Source organism: Trichosurus vulpecula, chromosome 4, assembly GCF_011100635.1.
Source record: "Trichosurus vulpecula isolate mTriVul1 chromosome 4, mTriVul1.pri, whole genome shotgun sequence".
Lineage (NCBI taxonomy): Eukaryota > Metazoa > Chordata > Mammalia > Diprotodontia > Phalangeridae > Trichosurus > Trichosurus vulpecula.
This window is the reverse complement of record NC_050576.1, coordinates 391,305,863-391,330,377: the sequence shown is the minus strand read 5'-3', so window position 1 is coordinate 391,330,377 and position 24,515 is coordinate 391,305,863. Positions and strand designations below refer to the sequence as shown.

Here is a 24,515-nt window from a genome sequence, read left to right as displayed (position 1 = left end):
CAAAATAAGAGTATCAAAACGTGTCAACAGCTATTTGAGGTCATGGGGAAAATAAAAAATTTCAGCAACATTGCCATCATTTTCCTTCCCTCAAGGCAGTGTATGGTAAGACATGATTAGGGAAGAATGAACTGGTCTTTATAGTCACTGACGCTGTCTGCTCCTTTTTTTTGGAGAGGGGTATTCTAAATCTATGTAGAGCTATGTAGCTTAGCCAAAACTGAGACTGCCTGGTGCTTGCACCATTGATGGCTAAAAAGTTGTGAGAAATTTGTGTTTCACATATCACAAAATTTTATTTTTGTAATCTTTAGGCAAATTAAACTAATTTTATTCAAAATATAAGTCTACATTAAATTACAATATTAACAATCTCTAGACATAGTTCTTGAACTTAATATATATGCAGCAGAAATCTATTTGGCTTCTATATACTATATCCTGTAGAACCAAGAAAAGAAATAAAAGCAATAGAAATGATGATGCCTGAAGAAAGAATGAGGACTTTAATACGAAAATCCATAAGATGTCACATTTTAAACAATGCATGTTTTAAAAGGGGGATTTAATTGTGCACAAAATCAAATTACATAAATTTAGTATTTTCTGAAAAGTATTGCTTAAACACTTATGTCATGATCAAAACTCCTTTGGTAGCTTTTAATCAAAATGAAACATGCTATTATGCAAATCCGGTAAAATATACAGAGGTACTTGTAAATGATATCACAAAAAGTATCTTGCTCATAGTTACCATACTATATAGCTACATAACTTTCATTCTTTAATTCAAACCCACTTACATATATACAATATGAAACAAGATACCAACAAAATTCTTTTAGCCTCTCTAGACAAAATAACCTCTGCTTTCACAACATTGAGACTTTTAAAAGCCTTTGATAAACTTTTTTTTTTTTACAGTGGTAGAGCACACAGTATGATTACTATCCTTGTGCATGACTGTAAAAACAGAACCAAGGTTTACTGTAGCAATACTATAGTTACAGTAAATAAAATCAAATAGCAGTGACCCTAATGCAAAAAACTGGGTCCGCTAGACTCAATCTTAAAATGTCAAACAAAAAAGAACAAACCAAAAAACACAAATCCCAAACAGGAAATTCACAAATGAATACCGTAGCTAAAATAAAGAATCTGATGGTGCACTATATTTAAACATAAGCATCCTCTTGGCACTTTAGAGATCTTACTTAGAAACCTGATTTATAAAAAACCAGTCTGCAAAGTTTAAAACTACCTGAAAATAAATGAAACAGAAGTAGATACTGGTATTCATGGTGCATAATTCAAAAGTCAGTGTATTTCAACACTGAATTGTTTCTGTCTAAGTATTCATCAATTAAGGTTTCTTGTTTTTGTAGATACCTAAGTAATCTTTGTAGCTAGAGAATGCAGCATTTAGGGTCTTTTTTTTTTTTTAAATGATGTGCATTCATGATCACACACAAATCCAAACCAAACTTTCGGTGTTTTGTCACAGAAAAAAGTCCACAAGAGGAAATGTCTTTTAATTGGTATCTTCCTGTCCAACCTCAAAATTATTTTGTACAGAGCAACAGAAACAATCTTAATGGTCTAACAGAATAAGAGGAAGATTGGGGGTGGGGGTAGGGAAGGAGAGATGTATACCATCTTAAAATCACTAAGCCTTGTAAAGGATGATCCAAGAAACATTTCCTTTGCTTTTCATCCACAGCAGTGCATGCAGCTTGATTGAACCATATGCATCAACCTGAAAATCTGCTGAAAGTAGGTCTGGAAACAGCATCGGTATGTTTCAGTGTCCTGAAGATACATTCTAGTGTTTTATGAAAAACAGTCTGTTGTCGTCTTCATTATGCAACATAGTGGTACTGATTAGGGTTGTCTTTGTCTCTTTCCATATAGTCTCTGTCTATTAGAGATTCAATTCTCTTTTTCAAATCTCCAGGCTATAAGAGAATATAGTGGTGTTAGATTTCCTAATATAGGAGATGATTTAAAAGGGGCAATGTCTTAATATCCACCTTTATATTTGCTCTTAGAAAAACGATTAGTGAATTTATGAATCTTCCTGTGTATGTATCATTAACCCCAAAGTTCATATGCTAAATGATAGCTTAAGTCCTGTTATAACCAGCTATTATTATTATTTCTCTTGAAAGTTTTTCCTTATAAAAGTGATGGTTGATGTGAAATATAAAAATTGCTTAGTAGTTACTAATCAGTGCATAAACTTTGTTATGTCATTGCAGAGACCTTTCTTGGACAATGGAATAAAGCTCAGTTCTGTTCAACGTTTTTATCAATTACTTGGACGAAGATACAGATGGCATGCTAACAATTTGTAGATCACATGAAGCTTGGAGGAAGCACAAATATATACTGGAAAACATAAGAATTCTTAAAGGTCTTTTTGCCACATGAAAAATAAGGATAAAATCTAAGATGAAATTTAAGTCTTATATGTGGGCTGCAAATCTAAACTGATCTATTATTACCATAAGTTAGTGTCTAGAATGAGAGTAGATAGTGCTATGAAAATCCTTACTTAAATTTACAAGTTTTTGAAAATAAACCAAGACATGTAGGTGTTTCTATAAGTCCAAGAAGCTATTTTATTATGTCATATTAAATATAAAACATCTGTATTTATTTGTAATATTTAGTCTATGACAGATTCCCCCACTCATGTGGGGGATGAGAGTGAGTTCTTCAAGTCTATGAAATCACAGTGTGAGTCCTGGTAGGTCTTACCAAATTAAAAAGTTTTCAAAATAAGAGACTGGCTAAACTTGGTGACAATGTGATTTGTTTTTTTTGGTCACAGCAACTCGTAAAAATCACCCATAAAGGTAAAAAGGGCCTGAAATGTTTCAGGGGAAGAAACATTCACATGCTGTTCAAATAATGGATTCTTGGAAGTGTTACAGGTGTACAAGATATCTGACATACAACAGATGTGTAATGTTTATGACAGAGAAGTTCATATAAATAGACATCAGAAAACCACCTCTGCTTCTATACCATATTCTAACCCTTATTGATAATGTTGTCAGATTAATAATGGAAAGTTCACATTTAAAAATAGGGATCAATGGGATAAACAATACCTTCTTTAGATTAAAAACTGTTTCACACATTCAGGCATTATTTTTGCTGTTGTGATGTGCGATTCAAATTAAAAAGCACAAATGAATTCATAATACCTTTTTGCCATCTATTCTCTCAAACAACAGATGAAAATACCATAGCTATCATTCAAGTGGGGATTCATAAAATTTTTCTGTGTTAAAAAAGACCTTTCGTATTCATAGGTTTGGCATCATCAGGATACATAATAACTGTCATCCAATTAAAGGGCTCCAATTCTATAAACTCCTCTTCCACAAGAGCCAAGTGTTATAATTACTTAGAAAGGGAGATATGAAAGACGTGAGATGGATGGGAAGAAGAAAACATAGGAAGGCAGGGCAGCAGAGAAGAACAGAGATATTAGAAAAAGATAATGGAAATTTAGTAATGAAATATTTTCAGAATGCTCAATTTTCTCTATCTTGGTTTAATTTGCACATCACTGAACATTTTTGTCATCAACAAGTATGACTACTAAAAAGAGGGTGAATAAGAGCACCTCTATTAAGTAATCCAGCTTTTTTCCAATTGGCATAAGTTAGATACACCACCACTAATCCTGATATTACTTGCTATATGATTATGGATTAATTATTAGCTCCTTGTTGAAATCAGAGCAGCCAAATATTTTACTCAGTAGATATCAAAACTTAGGTCTACTAGTGCTGTAAAATTGTTAAGGCTGATAAACACATTTAGAATTCACTTGGTGATGCTTTCTTTACTTTTGCAGCTGATTGTGCAGCAAAGAGAGTGAACCAAATCTGAGAGCACAATGCAAAAAGAATCAAAAGCCAGTTCCAGAAAAATTCAGGTTAGGATCCTGGAAACAGGATTGAGCAGAAAGAGACTAACATGCTGTGCCACTTTACCTTCCTCACCTTTAATCATTTCTGTTATCCTCTGCATTCTTTCCCAAGTTCTATAGAAAATATTCTAGAAGGTGCTAACGTAAAATGGAAAAACTTAGTACAGTATTATGAGTGTAATTCAATTTGGATGTTATATTTACCTTTACTGGAAATTTCAGCTGATTATACAATTCAGAAACTAGAAGATTATGACCAAGGGTCTTCCTCATCTTCATTATTCGTACAATAGCGGCATCGATCTGATACTGCCTATCCTGAAACACTCGTTCTGTGGTGCTAACTTGTTCTTCAACCTAAAGTTTAATAATAAAATAATCAAATACAGGAAACTTTTCAAAATTAGTTCCTTAACATCCCTGAATTTTAGAGGAAAAAACTTTACGTGGCCGGCCAAATCACAAATCAGACAAAGATTATTTCGTTCTGAATTTTCAGATTTTTAATGAAACCAATTTTTAATTCATTAAGTAATAATGATATAACACCTACTATATGTCAGGCACTTCACAAATATTACCTCATTTGATTCTCACAACCCTGGGAAGTAGGTGCTATTATCCTCTCCATTTTAAAGCTGAGAAAACTGATTCAGATAGAAGTTAAGTGACTTACCCAAGACCACACAGCTGGTTAAGTGTATGAGACTGAATTAGAACTTAGTTCCTTCTGATTCAAGGCCCCTGTACTCTATTTAATGTGCTAAAAATGTGCTACCTAACTGCCTCTGTATATCTTAAAATAAGTACCATTAAAATCATTTAAAACCTTTTTTTCTTACCCTAGAAAAAAAATACTGAAATCAATAGATTAAATGTCTACTATGGAAAAGAACTAATAATAATGGACATTCATAGAACACTCTAGATTTAGCAAGTTAGTTCATATTATTTTATATACATATTTATATATGCATAGTTTGCATATATTATTTTAGACATATTTTTAGTTTATCACAATAATGATGTGAAGGATCATTCCCATTTTACAGATGAGGAAATCAAGGCTCAGGGAGGCTGAGGTGACCAAAGGTCTTCCTGACTCGACAGCACTCTGAATTGTTGCCTCTCATGTGTAGAGTAGAACTATCAATCTGAACATATCCCAACTGAACATTTCATAGATAAGAACTGGGTGGGGTGCTTAATGGAGGAATGTGGTACAGTGGGAAAGAGCACAGGATCTGGAGTTACAGCACTTATCACTCCCAGTATGGTCTTGGGTAAGTCATTTCCCCCTCCTCTGGGTTTCCTCATGAAAATGAGGGGGTTGGACTAGATGAGGCTGAAGGTTCCTTTTAATTTACAACTCTATGTCTATGGACACATGGATATGTAAACCTAACTGCACTATGAAAGAACATTTCAGTCAAGGCAATAAACCAGCAATCTACATATATAATTAATTTTTATTTATGCAAGAATTTTAGGACATTTCTTATCTGAACCTCTTCATTTTGCCATTTGTAACAACTCTAGGTATATAAACAAGGCAGTGTCTTGAATAAGGATAGTGGTCTAATATTTGAATTCTATGTTTTAAAAAATTATTTATGCAATGATTTTCTGAATTTACAAAGAAAGCTCTTAGTTTAATTCATGTAAGAAAGTGATATAAATCTTAAGAAACTAAAAACCAGATTTCTATTTTCTTTTATATACAAATAACACATGCTACACAATGCTAAGCCCAGGTAAAAATATTTAGGGGAAGTTATTTTCAATTCCAAGATTAGATAATAACAATAATAAAAAGCCTTTTAAAAAACTCATTCTCTTTTTTAATTTAAAAAAAAAAAAGCCCTACTCTGGTTCTTCAAAAGCCCATACACTCTGAGGGACAAGGGATTTCAACACTATACTCGAGTAAATGACATAACAAAGGTCAAATTCTACTAAAACAGACCAGAAATACCCAAATAGTTTTATTTTGTTGGCTTTTCTTTGCATTGAGTATAATTCATTATATCTTATAACCAAACTATAAAGCATATTCAATGGAAAGTATCTTCCTTTACTATAATTTTCACAGGTTTGTAGATTCAAATCTGGTAAGGACTATAGAGATAATTTAACTTAGCTTTCTTTTCCCTGGCTTGGAAATGTTAAAGTGACCTGCTGGATACCACACAGGCAGTAAGTTACACACAGGGTTAGGATTTGGATATAGGTACTTGGAATCTAAATCCTGTGCTTTTTATATTGTCATTTTACCATTTAGGATTATTTCATATATGTATGTATATATGTGTATATATATCTGCTCTATTTGTCTCTGCTTCCCTGAATGGACACAGTCCACATACTTAAAATTATTTATAGTGAAACTATCCATCTCTCTATTTTCCATAATGTTAAAACATAAAAAGTCTGCTTAGGCCCCTACTTTTCATAATTTTTTTCTCATATTTATGTTTGTTATGAAAATTATGAGAATGACACCTGAAGCTGAGCCTAGAAACCCATACCTAGGAAATGGCCTGGACCCTACTTCCTGAAGAACCCCCAAACTTGGGATTGATCTTGGCTTGTGTTTGGGCCCCTCAGATCATCATGGAAACGAGGAATGTTGTGGGATAAGAACAGATAGACAAAAATGTCCCAGTGGGTCTGAGTACCTGTACTAAGGAGACTGGGGAGGAAATTAGGGCTAAAGAACACTGACAGGGCTGAGCCCAGGAACAGCAAATCCTACAACTGAGATAAAGTCAGAATCTCCCGGAGGAAACTTTCTACTGCTGATTTACAGGGATGAGGCCTCGAGTTCTGAACAGAAGGAGGAGGGTCGGAACAGTCACTAAAGGAGAATTACATTATTGACTATGTTTATATCAGTTTCTTATACATTATGGATAGTCAGCTTTTATCAGTTATGATGAACATTAAAATCTATTTTAAAAAAAATCTAATGCAGTCACAATATAGTATGCTTTAGCATATACTTTTGACCTGTACTAATACAAGGAAAATTTGACCATAAAATAAATGAACTGACTCCTTAGTAAGTACATCATAAGGATATAAAAATAAATACAGAATGTAATACATACAGTTTCTTTCATCTGGATTTGATTTATCTTTATTCTAAACAATTTGTGCTTGAAATCTCCATTAAAGATGAATTTGTCTCCATCATCTACATCCTTGCCTTTTGGACTTTTAATCAGTACTCGTGCTTTACCACAAGCCAAAGACTGTAAGGTTCTTCGCAATTCACTATCCTCTGTACATAGGAAAAAAGATAGTTACAACCTGAAACTTAATTGAATAATACATTTATAATTACTTAATATCATTCTAATAATACTATTAAGGAATCACCATTTTACATATAAGAGGACCTGGTTTACATATCAATCAAGTTTTGTTACATACCTACTATGTGCCAGGTACTGTAAGGTGCTGTGTGAGCAGCCTTGAAGGTGAGCACCATTAGGAGGTGGAGAGAAGAGGGCATTTCAGGCATGGGAGGCATACATTGCAAAGGCATTGGGGGCAAGAGATGGAGTACCATGAGGGAGGAACAGAGAGAAGGCCAGTTTGTCTGGATCAGGAGGAGTACAGGAAGGGAAGTAGATATAATGAAGCTGGAGAGAAAGGGTGGGGCCAAGTTATTAATGGCTTTCAAAGTCAAACAGAGGAATCTTTATTTTATCTAGAGGAAACAAGGTATCACTGGAGTTTACTGAATAGGGTAGGGGTAAGTCAGATACACGTTGCAGGAAAACCAGTTTGGCGACTGTGAGACTTGAAGCAAAGATACGGATTAGAAGCCCCTATAGTGCTCTAGATGAGAGGGAATGCAAGCCTACACCAAGTTGGTAACTGTGTGAAGAGAGGGCATTTCAACCCCCACGTAAGTCATGTGAGAGGACAGATAGGAGGGATCGGGAAGGGAAAATGGCTTGATCTGGAAACCAAATCATTATGTGAGGTGAGTGAGAGGGAGGTGTTGGGAGTAATTCAAAGATCATGCATCTGGGAGACAAAGAATAGCTCTACTTGGAACACAGTAAGTTTGAGATCTCTCCCAAACAGTCAGTTTGAAATGTCTATCAGACAGCTGGTCACGTGCGACTGAAGCTCAGGGGAGTGATGAGGATCAGCTACATACGTACATACGTATCTACATCTATATATGTATCTGTGATTCGTCTATGTAGAAATTATCTGCGAGGTAGGTAAAATAATTTATTCCCATTTTATAGATGAGGAAACTGAAGCTGAGGGAGATTAAATGACTTGCCTAGGGGTCACACAGCTAGGGTCTTGGGGACCACTCAGTTAAGAGTTCTGTTCCAAGACTGAGAAGGTAGTAAGAAGTGGAAGTAGAAGGTGGCCTAGGAGAGTAATGAAACTCCCCATTCGTGCGTCCAGGAGGAGAGAATGATAATAACATCAAATGTAGCAGAGGTCAAGAATGAGAAGTGAGAAAAGACTAGCAGATTTGGCAATTAAGAAATCATGGGTAGGGGGGCAGGGCCAAGATGGCGGCCGGAAAGCAGAGCCTCGCTTAAGCTCTCCCCTAGGTCCCTCCAAACACCCACAAAAAATGGCTCTGAACAAAATCTAGAGCTGCAGAACCCACAAAATAGCAGAGGGAAGCAGGGCTCCAGCCCAAGACAGCCTGAATGGTTGCTGGATAAGGTCTATCCCACAAACTGGGAGCCGAGCGGAGCAGAGCCCAGTGTGGGCTGCACCAGGACCAACCAGACAGGGAGTCAGGCGGAACAGGCCCTAGCGCCCTGAATCAGTGAGCTGTGGCAGTTACCAGACTTCTCACCCCACAAATGCCAAAGACAAGAGAAGGTTAGCGGGGAAAGCTGCTGGGACAGAGTGAAAGGAGTTCGAGGTTGGCCACTACCCCGGGGGTGCAGAGGTGGTGCAGCTCTGAGGCTGCTTCCAGAGCACCAGCTATGGTGGTTTCTGGCCCCAGGCACACCTGGTGGGAGGAATTAAGCAGCAGATTAGAGAGGGAGTGCAAAGCCTGCTTTGCCCTGCCTGGATCTGGGCTGCAATCCTGGTTGGCAGTTCTTGGGGGAGAAGGAGCGCTGGTGTGGCAGAGCTTGCTGTGTAGAAGTAGCTCTGAAAATAGCAGCACAGCCCTTCAAGCTTGGGACAAAGTACTCACTACTCTACAAGCAGCTGTACCCCAACCAAAAACTCAAGGGTCAAGCAGTTGGCTGGGAACACAAACAGGCAGCGAAAACAGTCTCAGATTCAGACTCAGACTTTGGATATCTTTTTTTGGTGACAAAGAAGACCAAACATACAGCCAGAAGAAGTCAACAAAGTCAGAGAGGCTATATCAAAAGCCTCCAAGAAAAATATGAATTGGCCTCAGGCCATGGAAGAGCTCAAAAACGATTTGGAAAAGCAAGTTAGAGGAGAAATTGGGAAGAGAAATGAGAGTGATGCAGGAAAACTATGAAAAACAAGTCAATTACTTGCTAAAGGAGACCCAAAAAAATACTGAAGAAAATAACACCATAACTCAAATGGCAAAAGAGCTCCAAAAAGCCAATGAGAAGAATGCCTTCAAAGGCAGAATTAGCCAAATGGAAAAGGAGGGTCAAAAGACCAGTGAAGAAAATACTACCTTAAAAATTAGATTGGAGCAAGTGGAAGCTAGTGACTTTATGAGAAATCAAGATATTATAAAACAGAACCAAAGGAATGAAAAAATGGAAGACAATGTGAAATATCTCACTGGAAAAACCACTGACCTGGAGAATAGATCCAGGAGGGATAACTTAAAAATTACTGGACTATCTGAAAGCCATGATCAAAAAAAGAGCCTAGATATCATCTTTCAAGAAATTATCAATGAGAACTGCCCTGATAGTCCAGAGTCAGAGTGTAAAATAGAAATGGAAAGAATCCATCGATCACCTCCTGAAAAAGATCCCAAAAGAAAACCCCTAGGAATATTATAGCCAAATTCCAGAGCTCCCAGATAAGGAGAAAGTACTGCAAGCAGCCAGAAAGAAACAATTTGAGTATTGTGGAAACACAATCAGGACAACACAAGATCTAGCAGCTTCTACATTAAGGGATTGAAGGGCCTGGAATATGATATTCTGGGTCAATGGAGCTAGGATTAAAACCAAGAATCACCTAACCAGCAAAACTGAGTATCATGCTCCAAGGCAAAATACGGTCTTTTAATAGAATAGAGGACTTTCAAGCTTTCTCAGTGAAAAGACCAGAGCTGAATAGAAAATTTGACTTTCAAACACAAGAATCAAGAGAAGCATGAAAAGGTAAACAAGAAAGAGAAATAATAAGGGACTTACTAAGTTGAAGTGTTTTGTTTACATTCCTACATGGAAAGATGATGTGTGTAATTCATGAGACCTCAGTATCAGGAATAGCTGAAGGGAATACACACACACACACACACACACACACACACACACATGAACAGAGGGCGCAAGGTGAGTCAAATATGAAGGGATGATAGCTAAAAAAATAAAATCAAGGGATGAGAGAGGAATATATTGAGAGAAGGAGAAAGGGAGAGATAGAATGGGGTAAATTATCTCACATAAAAGTGGCAAGAAAAAGCAGTTCATTGGAAGGGAATAGGAGGCAGGTGAGGGAGAATGAGTGAATCTCGCTCTCATTGGATGTGACTTGAGGAGGGAATAACATACACACTCAATTGGGTATCTTACTCCACAGGAAAGGAGGAGGAAGGGGATTAAAAAAAGGGGGGGGACGATAGAAGGGAGGGCAGATGGGGGAGGAAGTAATCAAAAACAAACACTTTTGAAAAGGGACAGGGTCAAGAGAGAAAATTGAATAAAGGGGGACAGGATGGGAAGGAGCAAAATATAGTTAGTCTTTCAAAACATGAATATTGTGGAAGGGTTTTACATAATGATACACATGTGGCCTATGTTGAATTGCTTGCCTTCTTAGGGAGGGTGGGTGGGGAGGGCAGAGGGGAGAGAATTTGCAACTCAAAGTTTTAAAAGCAGATGTTAGGGCACAGAAATCTATCTTGCCCTACAATTAAGTAAGGGAAAAGGGGATGGGGGGAGTGGGGTGACAGAAGGAAGGGCTGACTGGGAAATGGGGCAATCGGAATATATGCCATCTTGGAATGGGAGGGGAGGGTAGAAATGGGGAGAAAATTTGTAATTCAGAATCTTGTGGAAATCAATGCTGAAAACTGAAAACATTAAATAAATAAATAAATAAATCACGGGTAACTTTTATAAAGAGCAGTGTCACCTCAGGGACAAGTCAGAAGCCAGGGTGCAAGGGAATGAAGAGCAAGTAAGAGAAAGTAGAGACAATGAGCACAGACAGGTTTTCTAGGGAAAAGAGAGAGAGGTTCACAGCTCTAGGGTTTACTGAAAGTTTTTATCCCATGACACACATAGCACTCATGTGCTTGTGCACACACATTTAATATGGCAACTCCACACTGTTCTTGCTGGGGTTTCCTTCTACTCTTTTCTGTGTGTTTACCTTTTCTTGGCCTCATTATCATTACTTTCCCACTATCCCCAATAACCACCCCCATCCACAAATAAAAATTGTACCCATTATACTGCGATGAATTTCTGCTGAACTAGTTATGTCTGAAATTCTCCAGTTTACTCTGCACCTACAGTCCATCACTTCTCTACCCAGCGGTGGAAAGCACACTTCATCACTGAACTTCTGGAGTCATGACTGGTCACCATACCAATCATCAGAGTTCTTAAGGCTATCAATCAAAGTTTTTATCCCTTACACTCATGTGTCCAACTCTTCATGACCTCCCTGGACCACAGCACGCCAGGCCTTCCCATCCTTCACTATCTCTCAATGTCTGTCCAAGTCTGTTTATTCTCTCCATGATATTATTATGTATCCATCTCATCCCCTTTTCCTTTTCCTTTCAATGGGTCTTTTCCAATAAGTCATGTTTTCCCATTATATGGCTGAAGCATTTAAACTTCAGTACTTGATCATCCAGCGAACAGCCTGTATTAATTTCTTTAAGTATTGACTGATTTGATCTCCTTGCTATCCAAGGCACTCTTAAAAAGCCTTCTCCAGAACCACAATTCAGAAGGGTTGATTCTGCAGTGCTCAGTTTACCTTACAATCCAACTCTCACAGCCTATTATATTGCTATGGGAAAGCCATAGCTTTGAGTATATGGACCCTGGTCAGCCAGGTGGTGTCTCTGCTGTCCTCATTTGCCATAACTTTCCTTCCAAAGACCAAGCATCTCTTAATTGTTCTTTTGGTTTTGCTCAATTCACTCTGTCTGAGGGAGGTTTTTTAAGAGTAAAGGAGACTTAGACATGTCTGAAGGGATTAATCAAGCTTAAAGATTACAAAGAGAGAGAAAGGATGACTGAGGGGGGAAATTTGCCGGAGTAGAGAAGAGTACAGAATCAAGGATGCATCTAGAAGGGTTAGCTTTGGCAAGGAGGGCCATCTCATCAGAAATGGGGAAAAGAGAAAGTGGGGAGTGATGTTTAGGTTTTTAGATTAAAATAGAGAGCTATTTCAAAAAATCTTGATTTTCTCAGGAAAGTAGAACGTATAATCTCCAGTGGAAAGGATAGGAGAGGGAGATGTATAGAAGAGGCTAGTTTCTGTGAAAAGTAACAAATACACTAACTAGGGTCATAAAAGCATTGCCTCACTGCAGAGAGAGCCCAATTGAAGTTAGATAACAATTCATAATGCACCCAATCAACACAATTACCTGATTTTCTCAAACTCCATTCTGATGCATTTCAGTAGGAGTAAAGAAAAACAGATGGTGCGAGCAACCCGAAGTTGGATTTTAGCAGGAGTTAAGCAGCAATAGGGTTAGTGATGAGTATATGAGAGGAGAGAACAGGGTGTTGGTGAATTGGTTAACTATAGGGTCAGTATTGGAAAGGTGCGAAAAGAAGTCATAGAAGAACAATAACTATTCAGAGGGGGGAGGGATAGGAAGTTGCTTTGAGGTTGAGTACTACGTCCTAGGAGGGGTGAGGAACAGGGAAGAGAGAGAATGTTAAGAGGGTATAGTCAGACAGAAGATTCTCTGACTTTCTGATCAAAGAAGTTGGTAATGGTGAGACCTAGGGTATGACTATTCCTGAGTAGCTGACATAGAAGATGGAAGAGTTGAGAGGTCAGGGAGTTTGAGGTTGTGGTTGTTTGTTCTTTGTTCTCAATGAGGACCATGACATCAGGAAGGTGACGCCCTGACTTACAAGTAAATTGGCCTGGAGTGAGGGAGGGCTGTTCAAGATCACCAGCCTCACTTTCTCCTCCAGAGCCATCTGGGTCCAGTGACAAGATATAGATCAGGATGACTGGAGACGGCTCCCAAGGGAGTTTGAGGTAGTATCATCATGAAAGATCAAACCCATAGCATCAAGGTGAGAGTTTAGGGAGGAGAGAAAGTGAAATAGGTACTGAACTCCTCAAGAAAATAGGGTAGAATCATACAGCATCTAGAGCAGCATCAGAAGCAAAAAATGCTTTGAAGATGTGAATATACAAAGTCATTTTCCCTACCTACACCAGTAGCCATTTTTATTTCTTCAAAACTGAATTCATCTCCTTCATTAAACATGAGGAGCACTAATGTCTGGAAGAGTGACACCTGAAACTCCTTCTTTCCCTAAGGGGGAAAAAAAAAGGTAAATAAATTAATATTTATTTCTGAAACAGTACACCCCTCCAACCCCATGCTAATCTCTTGTCCTCATCCTACTGAGTTCCTTCTAAAGTCAATGGGCATTTTCTTCAAAAGTCAACCAACAGGATTTAAGAAGGAATAAAAGACAAAATAAATGACAGAAGAAAGGTGGGGGTGGCTTAGTGGCCAGAGTTAAGAAGACCTGGATTCAAGTATCAACCTCTCAGTGTCTAAATTCCTAGACCCTTTAATACCACTAATACCATGTTATAAATTGTAGCCTGTCTGCACTGTTAAGAGGAAATTCCTTGCTAGGAGGTAGCCAATGAAATCACAGGTTTAGTCATTTAAAAAAAAGAAAAGGAAGGAGGGAGAAGAGAAGGGAGAATCAAAGTTATGAAGAAAAAAATGATGTATTTTTATTAAGTATTCCCATTTAGGATATGTTAGCAGCTGGCTGCCATCTTTATAGGTGAAAGGAATTCTCACATCAATGGAACCAAAGGTCACTGATTACTAACTTCCTTACTATCTTTCCAAAGGCTGCTATTAAATGGCATGAGACTCTTATTTAAGCCCACGTTCCCCATATAAGTCTGATGTACACCACCAAATACAAGCTCAGTTTGATTCCATTTACTTGCTTCAATATTTTTTTTTCCCTAAGAAAAAAATCTCTGAGATTAGTTAATTTTTTTAGGAAATAATTCTTTACCAAATAAAACAGGTGAGATCGTCTGTGTTAGTTTTGATTCGGAATTACTTTATCATGCCTACTTAGAGAGAAAATGAATTTGTACAAAAATACAATGTGTCAGAAGCATATGGCAAAACAGAAGATACATTACTAGGCATATGCACACAAAAGCATCTCTTTAAAAATTAAATTGTTATCAAAGCTCATGCCATTATTTTGATGTTTAAAATTTATACCAGATTTTCATTAACATAAATCAGAAAATAATTGTTCTTGCCTTGTCTGATATAGAACAATAAAGACGGAACAAAACGTAACTGAGGAACATTCTGGTTATTTAATACCTTAGAAAGCATGACATAAGTTTAAATTTTAATCGCAAGTATAATATTACAGCACTAAGTTTTAATTTATTAGAAACCAAACCAATTTATTTTTAAAGACAAGGTATTTGTATTGTTTCCCCCTTTCTTTGGCAGTTCCTTAATTGCTAAAGATGCATAAGGTAAGGAACACAGTCTACTTTATAGAATTAAGTGTCACAACCGAATGATTCCCTTTTCTTATGTTCCAGAGTAAAATCACCACTTTATTTACACTGGTATTTCCACAGGGGAAGGGACAAATCTTATTTGTTTAAAAAATTTTAAGAATCCTGATAAAATGATTATGCTTATGAAACAAACACTAAGTGAAAGAGATGCTCAATCAACATACTTCTTTGAATTCTGCTTTCAAAACAGCATGTCCCAAAGTGGTTTGCCATTGAAGCTTTCGACCACTGTGCTTTCCAAGATAAAATGTCTTAAATACTTCTTGAAGTTTAACCATCTGTCAATATAAAAGGAAAAAATTTACTTATGTAAGCAAAATTTTATTTACCTAAAAATCAGAATACTGTACTAGATGAAATCTGAGTTCTTCATAGTCTAGATTTAAATGAAAAAAACAAACATATCAGATTTACTTAAAAGAATAACTCAGAGTAGCTTAGTTTTCTTCAAATAGCTTTCATGAAAATTATTTTTTAACTTAGATGGAATAAAATTTTTTCTTTTCTGTTTGATGGTGGTGTTGTCAGAAGTGTTATTGGCTATTTATGTCACCATTTCTGAAAGTAACAATGCACGGTTCAGTCATTTTCTAACTGGAAAATTATATGCTATAAAAAATAGATAACCAAAGAATGAATCTATTTAAACTTGTTTAAAGAAACCTTTGCTAGAATCCTTGCTATGCTGTGAACACTGTGCAAAAATAGAGAGGTTCTGGTACCCTAGAAACAGGTGAGTAGTGCCAATACCTCTCAGCAACTGTACAAAAGATACTTTGAATCTATTGAAAGTGAACTGACATTTTCAAGGTACTACTACCAGTATAAACAGCCCAGTGCTTTAGAATACTTATATAATCTCCCAACATCCTCTGGATTTAAGTTTAAAATTTTAATAATAATGATTATCAATTACCCTGAATTATCCATATTTGACCCCATGATGGTCAGTATGCTAATAAAGTTAACGATGAAGTGTCCAATGGATAATTATTTCTACTTTCACCCCAATTTGTTTAAATAAGGTGGACAGAGTTCTGGGCCTGGAATCAAGAAAACTCATTTTCCTGAGTCCATATCTAGCCACAGACACTTACCACTCCGGTACCTTTGCCAAGAAAACCCCAAATGGGGTCACAAAGAGTCAGACAGGACTGAAATGATTAACAACAACAACAAAACCATCTATTCAGTTTGTAGGTATATTATCACTCTATAAATGTCCTAACTTAAATTACAAGCTCCCTGAAACAGCGGTAGTTTAAGGCAGCTTTGCATAGCGCCCAGATGTACATGCAGGGGATATTTACATAAATGTCGATCACAGTAACAACAATAATCGTATTTATATAGTGTACTAGAATTTGAAAAATGCTTTCCAAACACTATCTTATCTCCACAGCAAGGCCCCAGGTGCCCAGGATCATGCACACGGTGCCTGAGGATGGAGGTCAGCTTGGGTCTTGTTCAACATGCCATTCACTGCCATTCCATGACAATGTTCAAGCCCTCCCTCTACAATCATCAGGGTAAGAGGAAATCACATCGTGATAAGCCACGGGAGAAATAGGAATTGGTGGAAAGACAGCTCCTAAGGGCTTGATTCAATAGGCAAATGATATAACATGAATGAATTATTGATACGATAGAATTGATATAACAGTATACATCTGCATAGAGGAATTCATACTAAGCTGGTAGCTCTTAGACGTACTCTGCTTCCAAGAAACTATCAACCAATGTACTATAAATAATATTTCTTTTTAGAGCACTTACCTCTGGAGTTAAATGCACTTCCATGGGTGTGTATGTTGGCCAGTATCCCATAGTGAGTATATTTACTGTCAGGTCTATATTCCCTGGGTCACTTTGATTCTGCATGTACTAAAAACAAGTACATTCATTATTTTTAAAATAACTTAATTTTCCCATAACTAAAACATGAATATTTTAAAAATCGTTTGCCCATCTACTTAGTCAACAAAACGTACCTGTTTAAACTGAATCATAATGTCTTTAGAGAGTTCCATATCCTTGAACATCCCCTCCAACTTGCTGGTGAAAGCAGCACCACATTCTGTCTCACAAAAGGGTTGTAAGAAATGTAAAAGAAGTAAAAACAGTCATTGTGAAGAATCTCCAAGAATAAAGATAGGAAAGAATATCTCATTGTTGCAATTGCTCACCATGCTTTAGTTTCGACAACATAGACTTTTCAGCATCAACAGAAGCACTTTTTCCAACAAGAAGTCTTTTCGCCAAATCTTTTTTATAAAATGCCTCAAAAACATCTTTACCTATTTATGAGTCGAAATAAGAATAAAATTACATCATGAGTTATAAGGAGGAATTAATATTCAAAGCTATTTTTTCAATATAAAGATCCCTGAGTAGTATTTATTTAGGAATAAAATCAGCTTTTATGACATTTAAATGACTGTAGTTCCCCAGTTTCTTGATATATTTTCATTAATATATTGATATTGATCAATATTAATATATTGATTGATATAATTTACACATGGTTGACCTTGTTAGCTCAATAAAATAATATAAATAAAAACCAGGCCCAAATAAAGGAATTTTAATATCCAACACTATTAACATTTCTGAAGATACAGTTTTGTTCAATGTAAGAAGTTATTTCTTACCATGAATAAATCTGAATATTATCATGATTTTGTCAAGAATTCGTTCTAGTTCTTCATCTGTTGCTTCTTTATTACCAGCTCTTAGCTTGGAATCAACGTGTTTTGCTAAGATATCAAAACAATTGAAAATTATTCTTATATATGCACTTAAAATATAAAACCAGAAAAACATAATTAGACCAAGTATCATTTCTGAAATAGTTTTGATTCAGATCTTTGATTTCATTGGTATAGGTAACTAACTTCCTGTGAGGAGTGAATCTCCCTGCACCAATGTAGATAAGTCACTCTTCTGCAACTAATACTTTGAGAGAGGATCACTGAAGTTATGGAGATTGTACAGGATCTTAGAGAATCAGAGGTGAGATGTGAACTGTTTTCCTGACTCCAAGATCAGCTCTTTATACATTACAGCTGGTCAAGCAATTATTATAATATACTGTGAAATGGAAGGTATTTTCATATTTTATGATACTTTTTCACTTGGTTGTCAAGATGTTAATAATATTTTCAAAGAGAGGTTTGAATATAGTGGACTAAATAAGTAATCATGCACTGGCATATCATGATACATTAATAATGACACTGAAGTGCTGGATTTTCAGATTATATTTTCTCTAATTTATGACTTCCTCTCCCTACCAAGGAAAAAGGGCTTTCTTTGAGTCTTGGGCTGGCAAAGTTAAATAGAAACTGTCTGCTCTGCTCATGTGCTACACGTGCATATAAAGGCTTTTCTCAGGATAATGCAGATGAACTACAAAGAGCACTCTCACAGAGGGACAGTAAGTATAAAACCCAGAGGAATCCTTAGTTACCAAAATTGATGATGGTGGCGTACTAAATATGCCAAAATAATTTTCCCAAGTGATACACAAATTTAAGAAAATATTTTATGAACTCTTTTAATGCCTCCAAAGAAATGAAGCTTCTGGGGAATCCTGAATTATACATTCTGACATCAGTGGCTAATTGTTTTATAAAGCAGTGATTCTAAATTTGTCTTCATTTGAAATTATTCCTCTCAATTCAACAAACATTTACTAAATACTACCAATGTTCAAGGTATTGTGCTCTCAAGAGTATGTGCCTTCTTGTTATTAGTACAGAGTGATTCTCTCTGATAAGTAGAGCTGTACCAGTTAAAAAAAAAAAAGGTAGCTCTCTTTCTTGTATAAACAGTCAAGGGTACCTTTAATAGCACCCAGTGAATAATCTTGTTAGCTTGTGAAATCTCATCTAATTTAAGCCTGTAGTGGACTATATTATACAAAAACAGTGATGAGAATGTGCCCCTTAAGAGAGAGATGGTCTAGATCTGGGACATTATACAATGTCTCACAGCTGTACTATCTACAGTCTAGGTAATGACATATAACGTGCCATCTCAATAAAATTAACCTAATAAAAGTTTCCTCCAGTTAGTTGGATGGGAAATTATATACATCATGGCACATTCAGCTTTCATCAACTGCAGCTCTGAAATTATTGCAACTTATACAAATTAAGAAATATTTTGTATCCAAGTTAGTCTTAAATGGGCAACATTTATTCATCATTCCATTCAATATTTCTACTTTTGGAAGCCAAACTCAAATTTCTTAATGGAATATCTATTCTCATCACAATGCTTTTCTTTGAAAATCCAAGTTTGAATGACGATAGGGGTACGATAAATTTTTCTCCAAAAAGACAATTTTTTTGTAGAATAAATCTTGTACATATTTTATATTCATGTTTGAACTAATTTGCCTTTTGCCTGAGTTTTCCTTTATTTTTTCTAAAACATTTAAAAGATGTTTTAGGGAAATATTTTTTTTCTTACCTATTAGTTCTGCAGGCTTATTTGGTCTCTTGTTGATAAATGTTTCAAAGGATTCTTTCATCAAGTTAATGAATTTTTCATTTTTCTGAAAGCATATTTCTATGATGTGGTCCACTTTATCCTTAAAATCTAGTAGTTCTTGCACCATATCTTTGTCCTTTTCAGGATTAACCACTATTGTTGTTCCAAAAGTCTGTAAAAACAAATGAATACTACATCATACATGGCACCTAAAATTATTTTCTTATGGTTATATCAAACATACAATTTAAGATAGAGAGGGACTTAGAAATAAATTTTTAATAACCTTAAGTTAATTTTATAATGAAACCACTTTCCAAATTCGGTACTTAAGTGCTAAGTCTAAAGTAACTTTAAAATGCTGAAAACTTCCGTAGTCTATTAACATTCATTAAAATAAAGAAAAAAGACATGCTTAACCAAACTAAACCATTCTTATATAGTCATGAAAATTAGGACAAGTTCATGGTTCAATTTCTTAGGTAACTTTTACACTATAAAAGTTAACTATTTTGACAAATGTTTCTGAACAGGCTTCTTCTTTTGAGAATTATTAGTTAGCTGGGAGCAGGAGCACACAACCTTAAGTGCCGGCTGGGGGAAATCGAAACTGGGAGCTCTTAACCACAGCAAAAACTAGGTGTCTAGCCCAGTCACAATGTGGTGAGCCCCTGGGAAGGGATACTCCTAGGATGCCAAAAGAATAAACTGGCCCAGGTTGGAAAAAAGAGGTCAAAACTTCCCTTCAAGTCAATATTCAGAATGGGCCTATGATTGGCCACTGTACTTCCAGATTAGGAGAGGGAAGGAGAGAAAAAAAGAAGAAAACTATTGCTGTTTTTTTAACCATTTGGTCACTGAGAAAAGGCTTTTAATCTTATCTATGTGTTAATTCACTGGGATTTTGTATATAAGAACTCCTTTGGAGTTATTTACTACAATGACTCCCCCCCTCCCCCAAATGTCTAGTCTTTCTTCTGCTTCTAGTTGCATTAGTTATTGTACACTGATCTTTTTGCACAAAGGATTAAGAAGACTTTAAGTTTTAGAAGTGGAACTACAAAGTCATCGGTTTTAAAAAACAAAACCAGTTTAAGGCCACGAAGAATAGTCTTTATATGCAGCATGAGCACAACCCCTAATTCTTTTAATCATATGTACCTATACAATAACTAATAATTTGCAATGTCATCTTAAGTTATGACAGTATATGTAAGAAAGAATTCAAATCCATCACAACTCATTAGCATCAACTCTGAAGATTAAGACATGGAGCAAAAACTAACAACAATTCTGAAGACTAAGAGAAGGAGCTAAGATAGTGAAGTAGCAGGAAGCAAGTATAGTGAGCTTCCCCTCAAAACTTCTACAAACAGATCTAGGAAAATACACCAAACAAAATCCTGATGGGGAAATTCAAGAAAAGGTCACAATGAATCATCTGAACAGACCAGGTCAGAACACAGTGAGAGAAAGAGACGTTTGTGGCCACTGGTGAACATGGCCTATCAGGAAGCAGGCCGCACATGCAGCATTCCAGCTGTAGGCACCACGGCAAAAGTAGGTCCCAGATTCAAAAAAGTTGGTCCAGTAAGCAAACAGGTGTTACCTTGCAGCTTTGTTGCCTACACCCCACTTCTAGGTCTCAAAGTCAGGGTACAATGAGGTGAGGTCCTGAGCCCAGGGTGTGTTTCCAGACAGGGAGGCCCTAGGTAGTGTACTAAAAGATATGCACGTTCAGAAGCAAGCATGAACAGAGTGGGGTCTCATTTCCAGCTTCTAGGTCTGAAGCCTCTAGAGGAAAAGCAAGGACATGAATCCCAGACCAAAGAGGAGCCTGCAGTTCCATCCCACAAACCAGCAGAGCTTCAAACTGGCTGATCATGGCTAAGTCTAGCAGCAGCCCACTGTTGCCCAGACCTAACCCCAGGTCAGGAGCTTGGAGGGTTCAAATGAGGTGGGAAACAATCAGACTCTGCCCTGGAACAGACCCTTTGAGATCAATGAAAGTTTGTAGGTCCCCAGCTGTCCCTGAGATCCTGGATTAACACAACACTAAATAACCCCACCACAAAGTGGCTGCAAGACTCATCCAGACCTCCATTCCAGAAGTATGCAGAGCCCAGGCCTAGCATCAAGTCCAAAGTCAGGAAGTCAGCTGGATGAATGAGCAAACAACAAAAGAACCCCACCATAAAAAGTTATTATGATGAAAGAGATGCTCAAGACACAAATCCAGAAAATGAATGACTACAAAAAATAGCAAGAAAAGTCTTTAAGAAAAACATAGACTGCATACAACTCAACTAGAATTACTGGAGAGATAAAGTGTTAAAAAAGGTTTCATAAATGAAACGAAAATGGTAGAGGAGGAAATTGGAAAAGAGAACTGTGAAAGAAAGAATTAAAAGCTTGGTACAAGAGGAACAAAATCTTGTCTAAACAACAAACTCTCTGAACATTAGAATGGACTCTCACGAGAAAACAAGAAATATGAAAACAAAGCCAAAAGACTGAAAACTTAGAAAATGTAAGGTATCTCAAAGAAAAAAAACAAATGATTTGGAAAAATAGATAAAAAATTTTAAAGATCACTGGACTACCGGCATATGAGTATAGACACCTAATTCTAAGAAATCTTAAAAGATTTCTTAGAACAAGAGGGCCAAGTAGAAACAGAAAGAACCCCATACTGGTCACCTCTTGAAAGAAATCCTCACAGGAAAACTCCCAGGAATACCACAAAAAAAATCCAGATCTACCAGAACAAAGAAAAAACATTGCAAGTGATCAGGAAGATATAAGTCCAGAGGAGCCACAGTCAGTATCACACATGATTTTGCAGCCACCACTATGGTGAAGGATATAAGGCTTTAGCCAAGAATACTTACTCAGCAAAACTGAGTAGTATCCTATAGAGAGTAAAATCTTTTAGTGAAATAGATGACCTTCTAAGAATTTTTGATGAAAAGATTAGAGCTATGTAGAAATTCCGAAGCTCAAATACAAGAGTTAAGAGAAATATAAAAAAAGTAAATACAAATAAACAATCATAAAAGGCCAAACTGCTTACATTCAAATACACAGAAATTTTGTGTGTGTGTGTGTGTGTGTTCCTTCTGAACCCTACTGTTATCAAGTGTCACAAAGGGAGTCCAGTTAGACAGAAATCAGAAAGCCTGAGAGTGGTTCTGTTATATCTTGATAATCTTAAAGAGTTGGGTACAGAAATATTTCATTCAACAAGAAAATAACAGGGAACAGTGAAAAGGATGGAAAGGATACTTTAGGGATTAGTTCTAAGCAAAATGAACTCTAAAGATGTACAAAAGTGACAAAGAATGGAAATCTAAGGGATGTCCATCAATTAGGAAACTGCTGATTAAATTATGGTAAATGAAAGAGAGAGTTTCAGACAAACGTGGGAAGATTTGTATGGACTGAGGCAGAGTGAAGAGAAGAGAACCAGAAAATTTATACAATGACAACAATCGCAAAGACAACAATCATGAGAGGCTTAGGGTCTCTCCAACACCGTGTCCAACTCCAGAGAACTAAGTAAGAAGCACGCTATCCACCACTTATCAAAGACTCAGTAAAGAATGAGGAGTGTGTGTGTGTATCTGTCTACATACATACACAGAATATGCAGTAGATGTCTTTTGGACATTTTGTTTTGCCTGACTACAAATGTCTGTAGTAACAAGGACTTTTTCTTTCTTTCTTTCTCGACTGGCTAGGGCAGGGGCAGTGAGGGGGGCGAGGAGAAAAGACAGGTTACTGATGACCGAGGAAAATGTATGTAATTACAAAAAACACGTAAGAAAGACCTGAATTTCATTTCATTTCATTTCAGAATAGTGCCGAGCATTTTCCACAACACTGATCTGAAATACCTTGATGTATTCACTCCAGTGCTGCAGTAGTATCTGCTGCCCTCCTTTTACTCGACTGAACAACTGGTACATCTGTGTGAGATCAGGCACTCTGTTTTCATCAAGCAAGTTATCAAGTCCTAAAATGAAATTAAAAAATAAAATGTAACACATTTATTTATTTAATAGCTGGGTGTAAAAAGTTATACCTGTAATTCCAGCTGCTCGGGTGGCTGAGGCGGGAAGATCACTTCAGCTCAGGAGTCCAATCAATAGCCATACCAAATTCAGCCCCAATATGGTGAACTCCTAAGAGAACTTACAGCTCCTGCCTCAACTGCTATTAAATTCATTTTTAACCTAACCTTTTTAAAAGGAGTACATTATTTAGACTAGATATAGAACTTAGCCCTCAAAACAACAATGACATAATTTCCCCCCATAATTCTATATTTCTTTCAAACATGAGCATCTTGTGAGAGATTAAAAATTTTTTTTGTCAATTAATAAAATAGTCATTCCATTTTTAGTGTTCATTTTCCTGGTATCCAAATAATTGAAAACATTTTTTAAAAGCAGAATTAAGTCTTCAGAGTAGTCTCTCTATTTTTATTCTATCAAGCAAGTCATATAAATTCTTACTAAGAAACCCATGAATTAAGTGCTTCCTGGGCCAGTTTATTCCATTTTTCATACCCCAAATAATTCTTCAACTAGTCGTTTATGACATGGATAACAAATCCCAATAATCTGCACTTTTTAGTCATTTTACTTCTCTGATGGCTCTATTAACTTTTAATTTCTAGTTTTTCTACGCCTTAATTTTGATGTAGGCACTCAATTATTTTTCCATCTTGCTTCTCTTGAGTAATTAGATTACATACAGTACCATTAACTCTTTATGTCCTTTTGCTTGTTAGTTACATTTCAAAGGGGGTGATCAGGGTCTCTTGGGACCTTCCAGCACAGACATGGTTTAGTCCAAGGTTTAGCAGTAAGTTATGACATATCCATCTTCAGTTTCCCTTCAAATTTCAATATCTGAGGTTCTCTTTCTCTCAGGACCTACAACAATTTTTACCATCTATGATGTAACCACCACCACCACCATATTCTGAGATCAGTGTTTATAAAACAAAAACTGTCATGCCTACTTGTGTTAAGTGATCTCTTGGAGAAAACATAAGCTCCCTGAAAACAAGAACTGTTTTTTTGTTTGCTCTTTTCCTTTGTATCCTAGC

At 36.5% G+C, this 24,515-nt stretch overlaps 1 protein-coding gene across 1 annotated transcript in view; it reads right to left on the bottom strand.

The window, feature by feature from the left end:
- Positions 1-477: 477 nt before the first annotated feature.
- The window catches only part of CUL4A (cullin 4A), a 65,194-nt gene continuing 41,156 nt past the window's right edge, over positions 478-24,515 (bottom strand). Inside the window, exons 10-20 of the mRNA XM_036753942.1 lie at positions 23,296-23,414; positions 19,379-19,571; positions 17,554-17,658; positions 17,089-17,199; positions 16,894-16,979; positions 16,679-16,786; positions 15,067-15,180; positions 13,529-13,634; positions 7,057-7,229; positions 4,151-4,303; positions 478-1,955 (exon numbers count right to left, since the gene is read on the bottom strand). Coding sequence (XP_036609837.1) covers positions 1,860-1,955; positions 4,151-4,303; positions 7,057-7,229; positions 13,529-13,634; positions 15,067-15,180; positions 16,679-16,786; positions 16,894-16,979; positions 17,089-17,199; positions 17,554-17,658; positions 19,379-19,571; positions 23,296-23,414 — 1,364 coding nt within the window. The 3' untranslated portion in view covers positions 478-1,859. The remainder of the gene's footprint in view (positions 1,956-4,150; positions 4,304-7,056; positions 7,230-13,528; positions 13,635-15,066; positions 15,181-16,678; positions 16,787-16,893; positions 16,980-17,088; positions 17,200-17,553; positions 17,659-19,378; positions 19,572-23,295; positions 23,415-24,515) is intronic.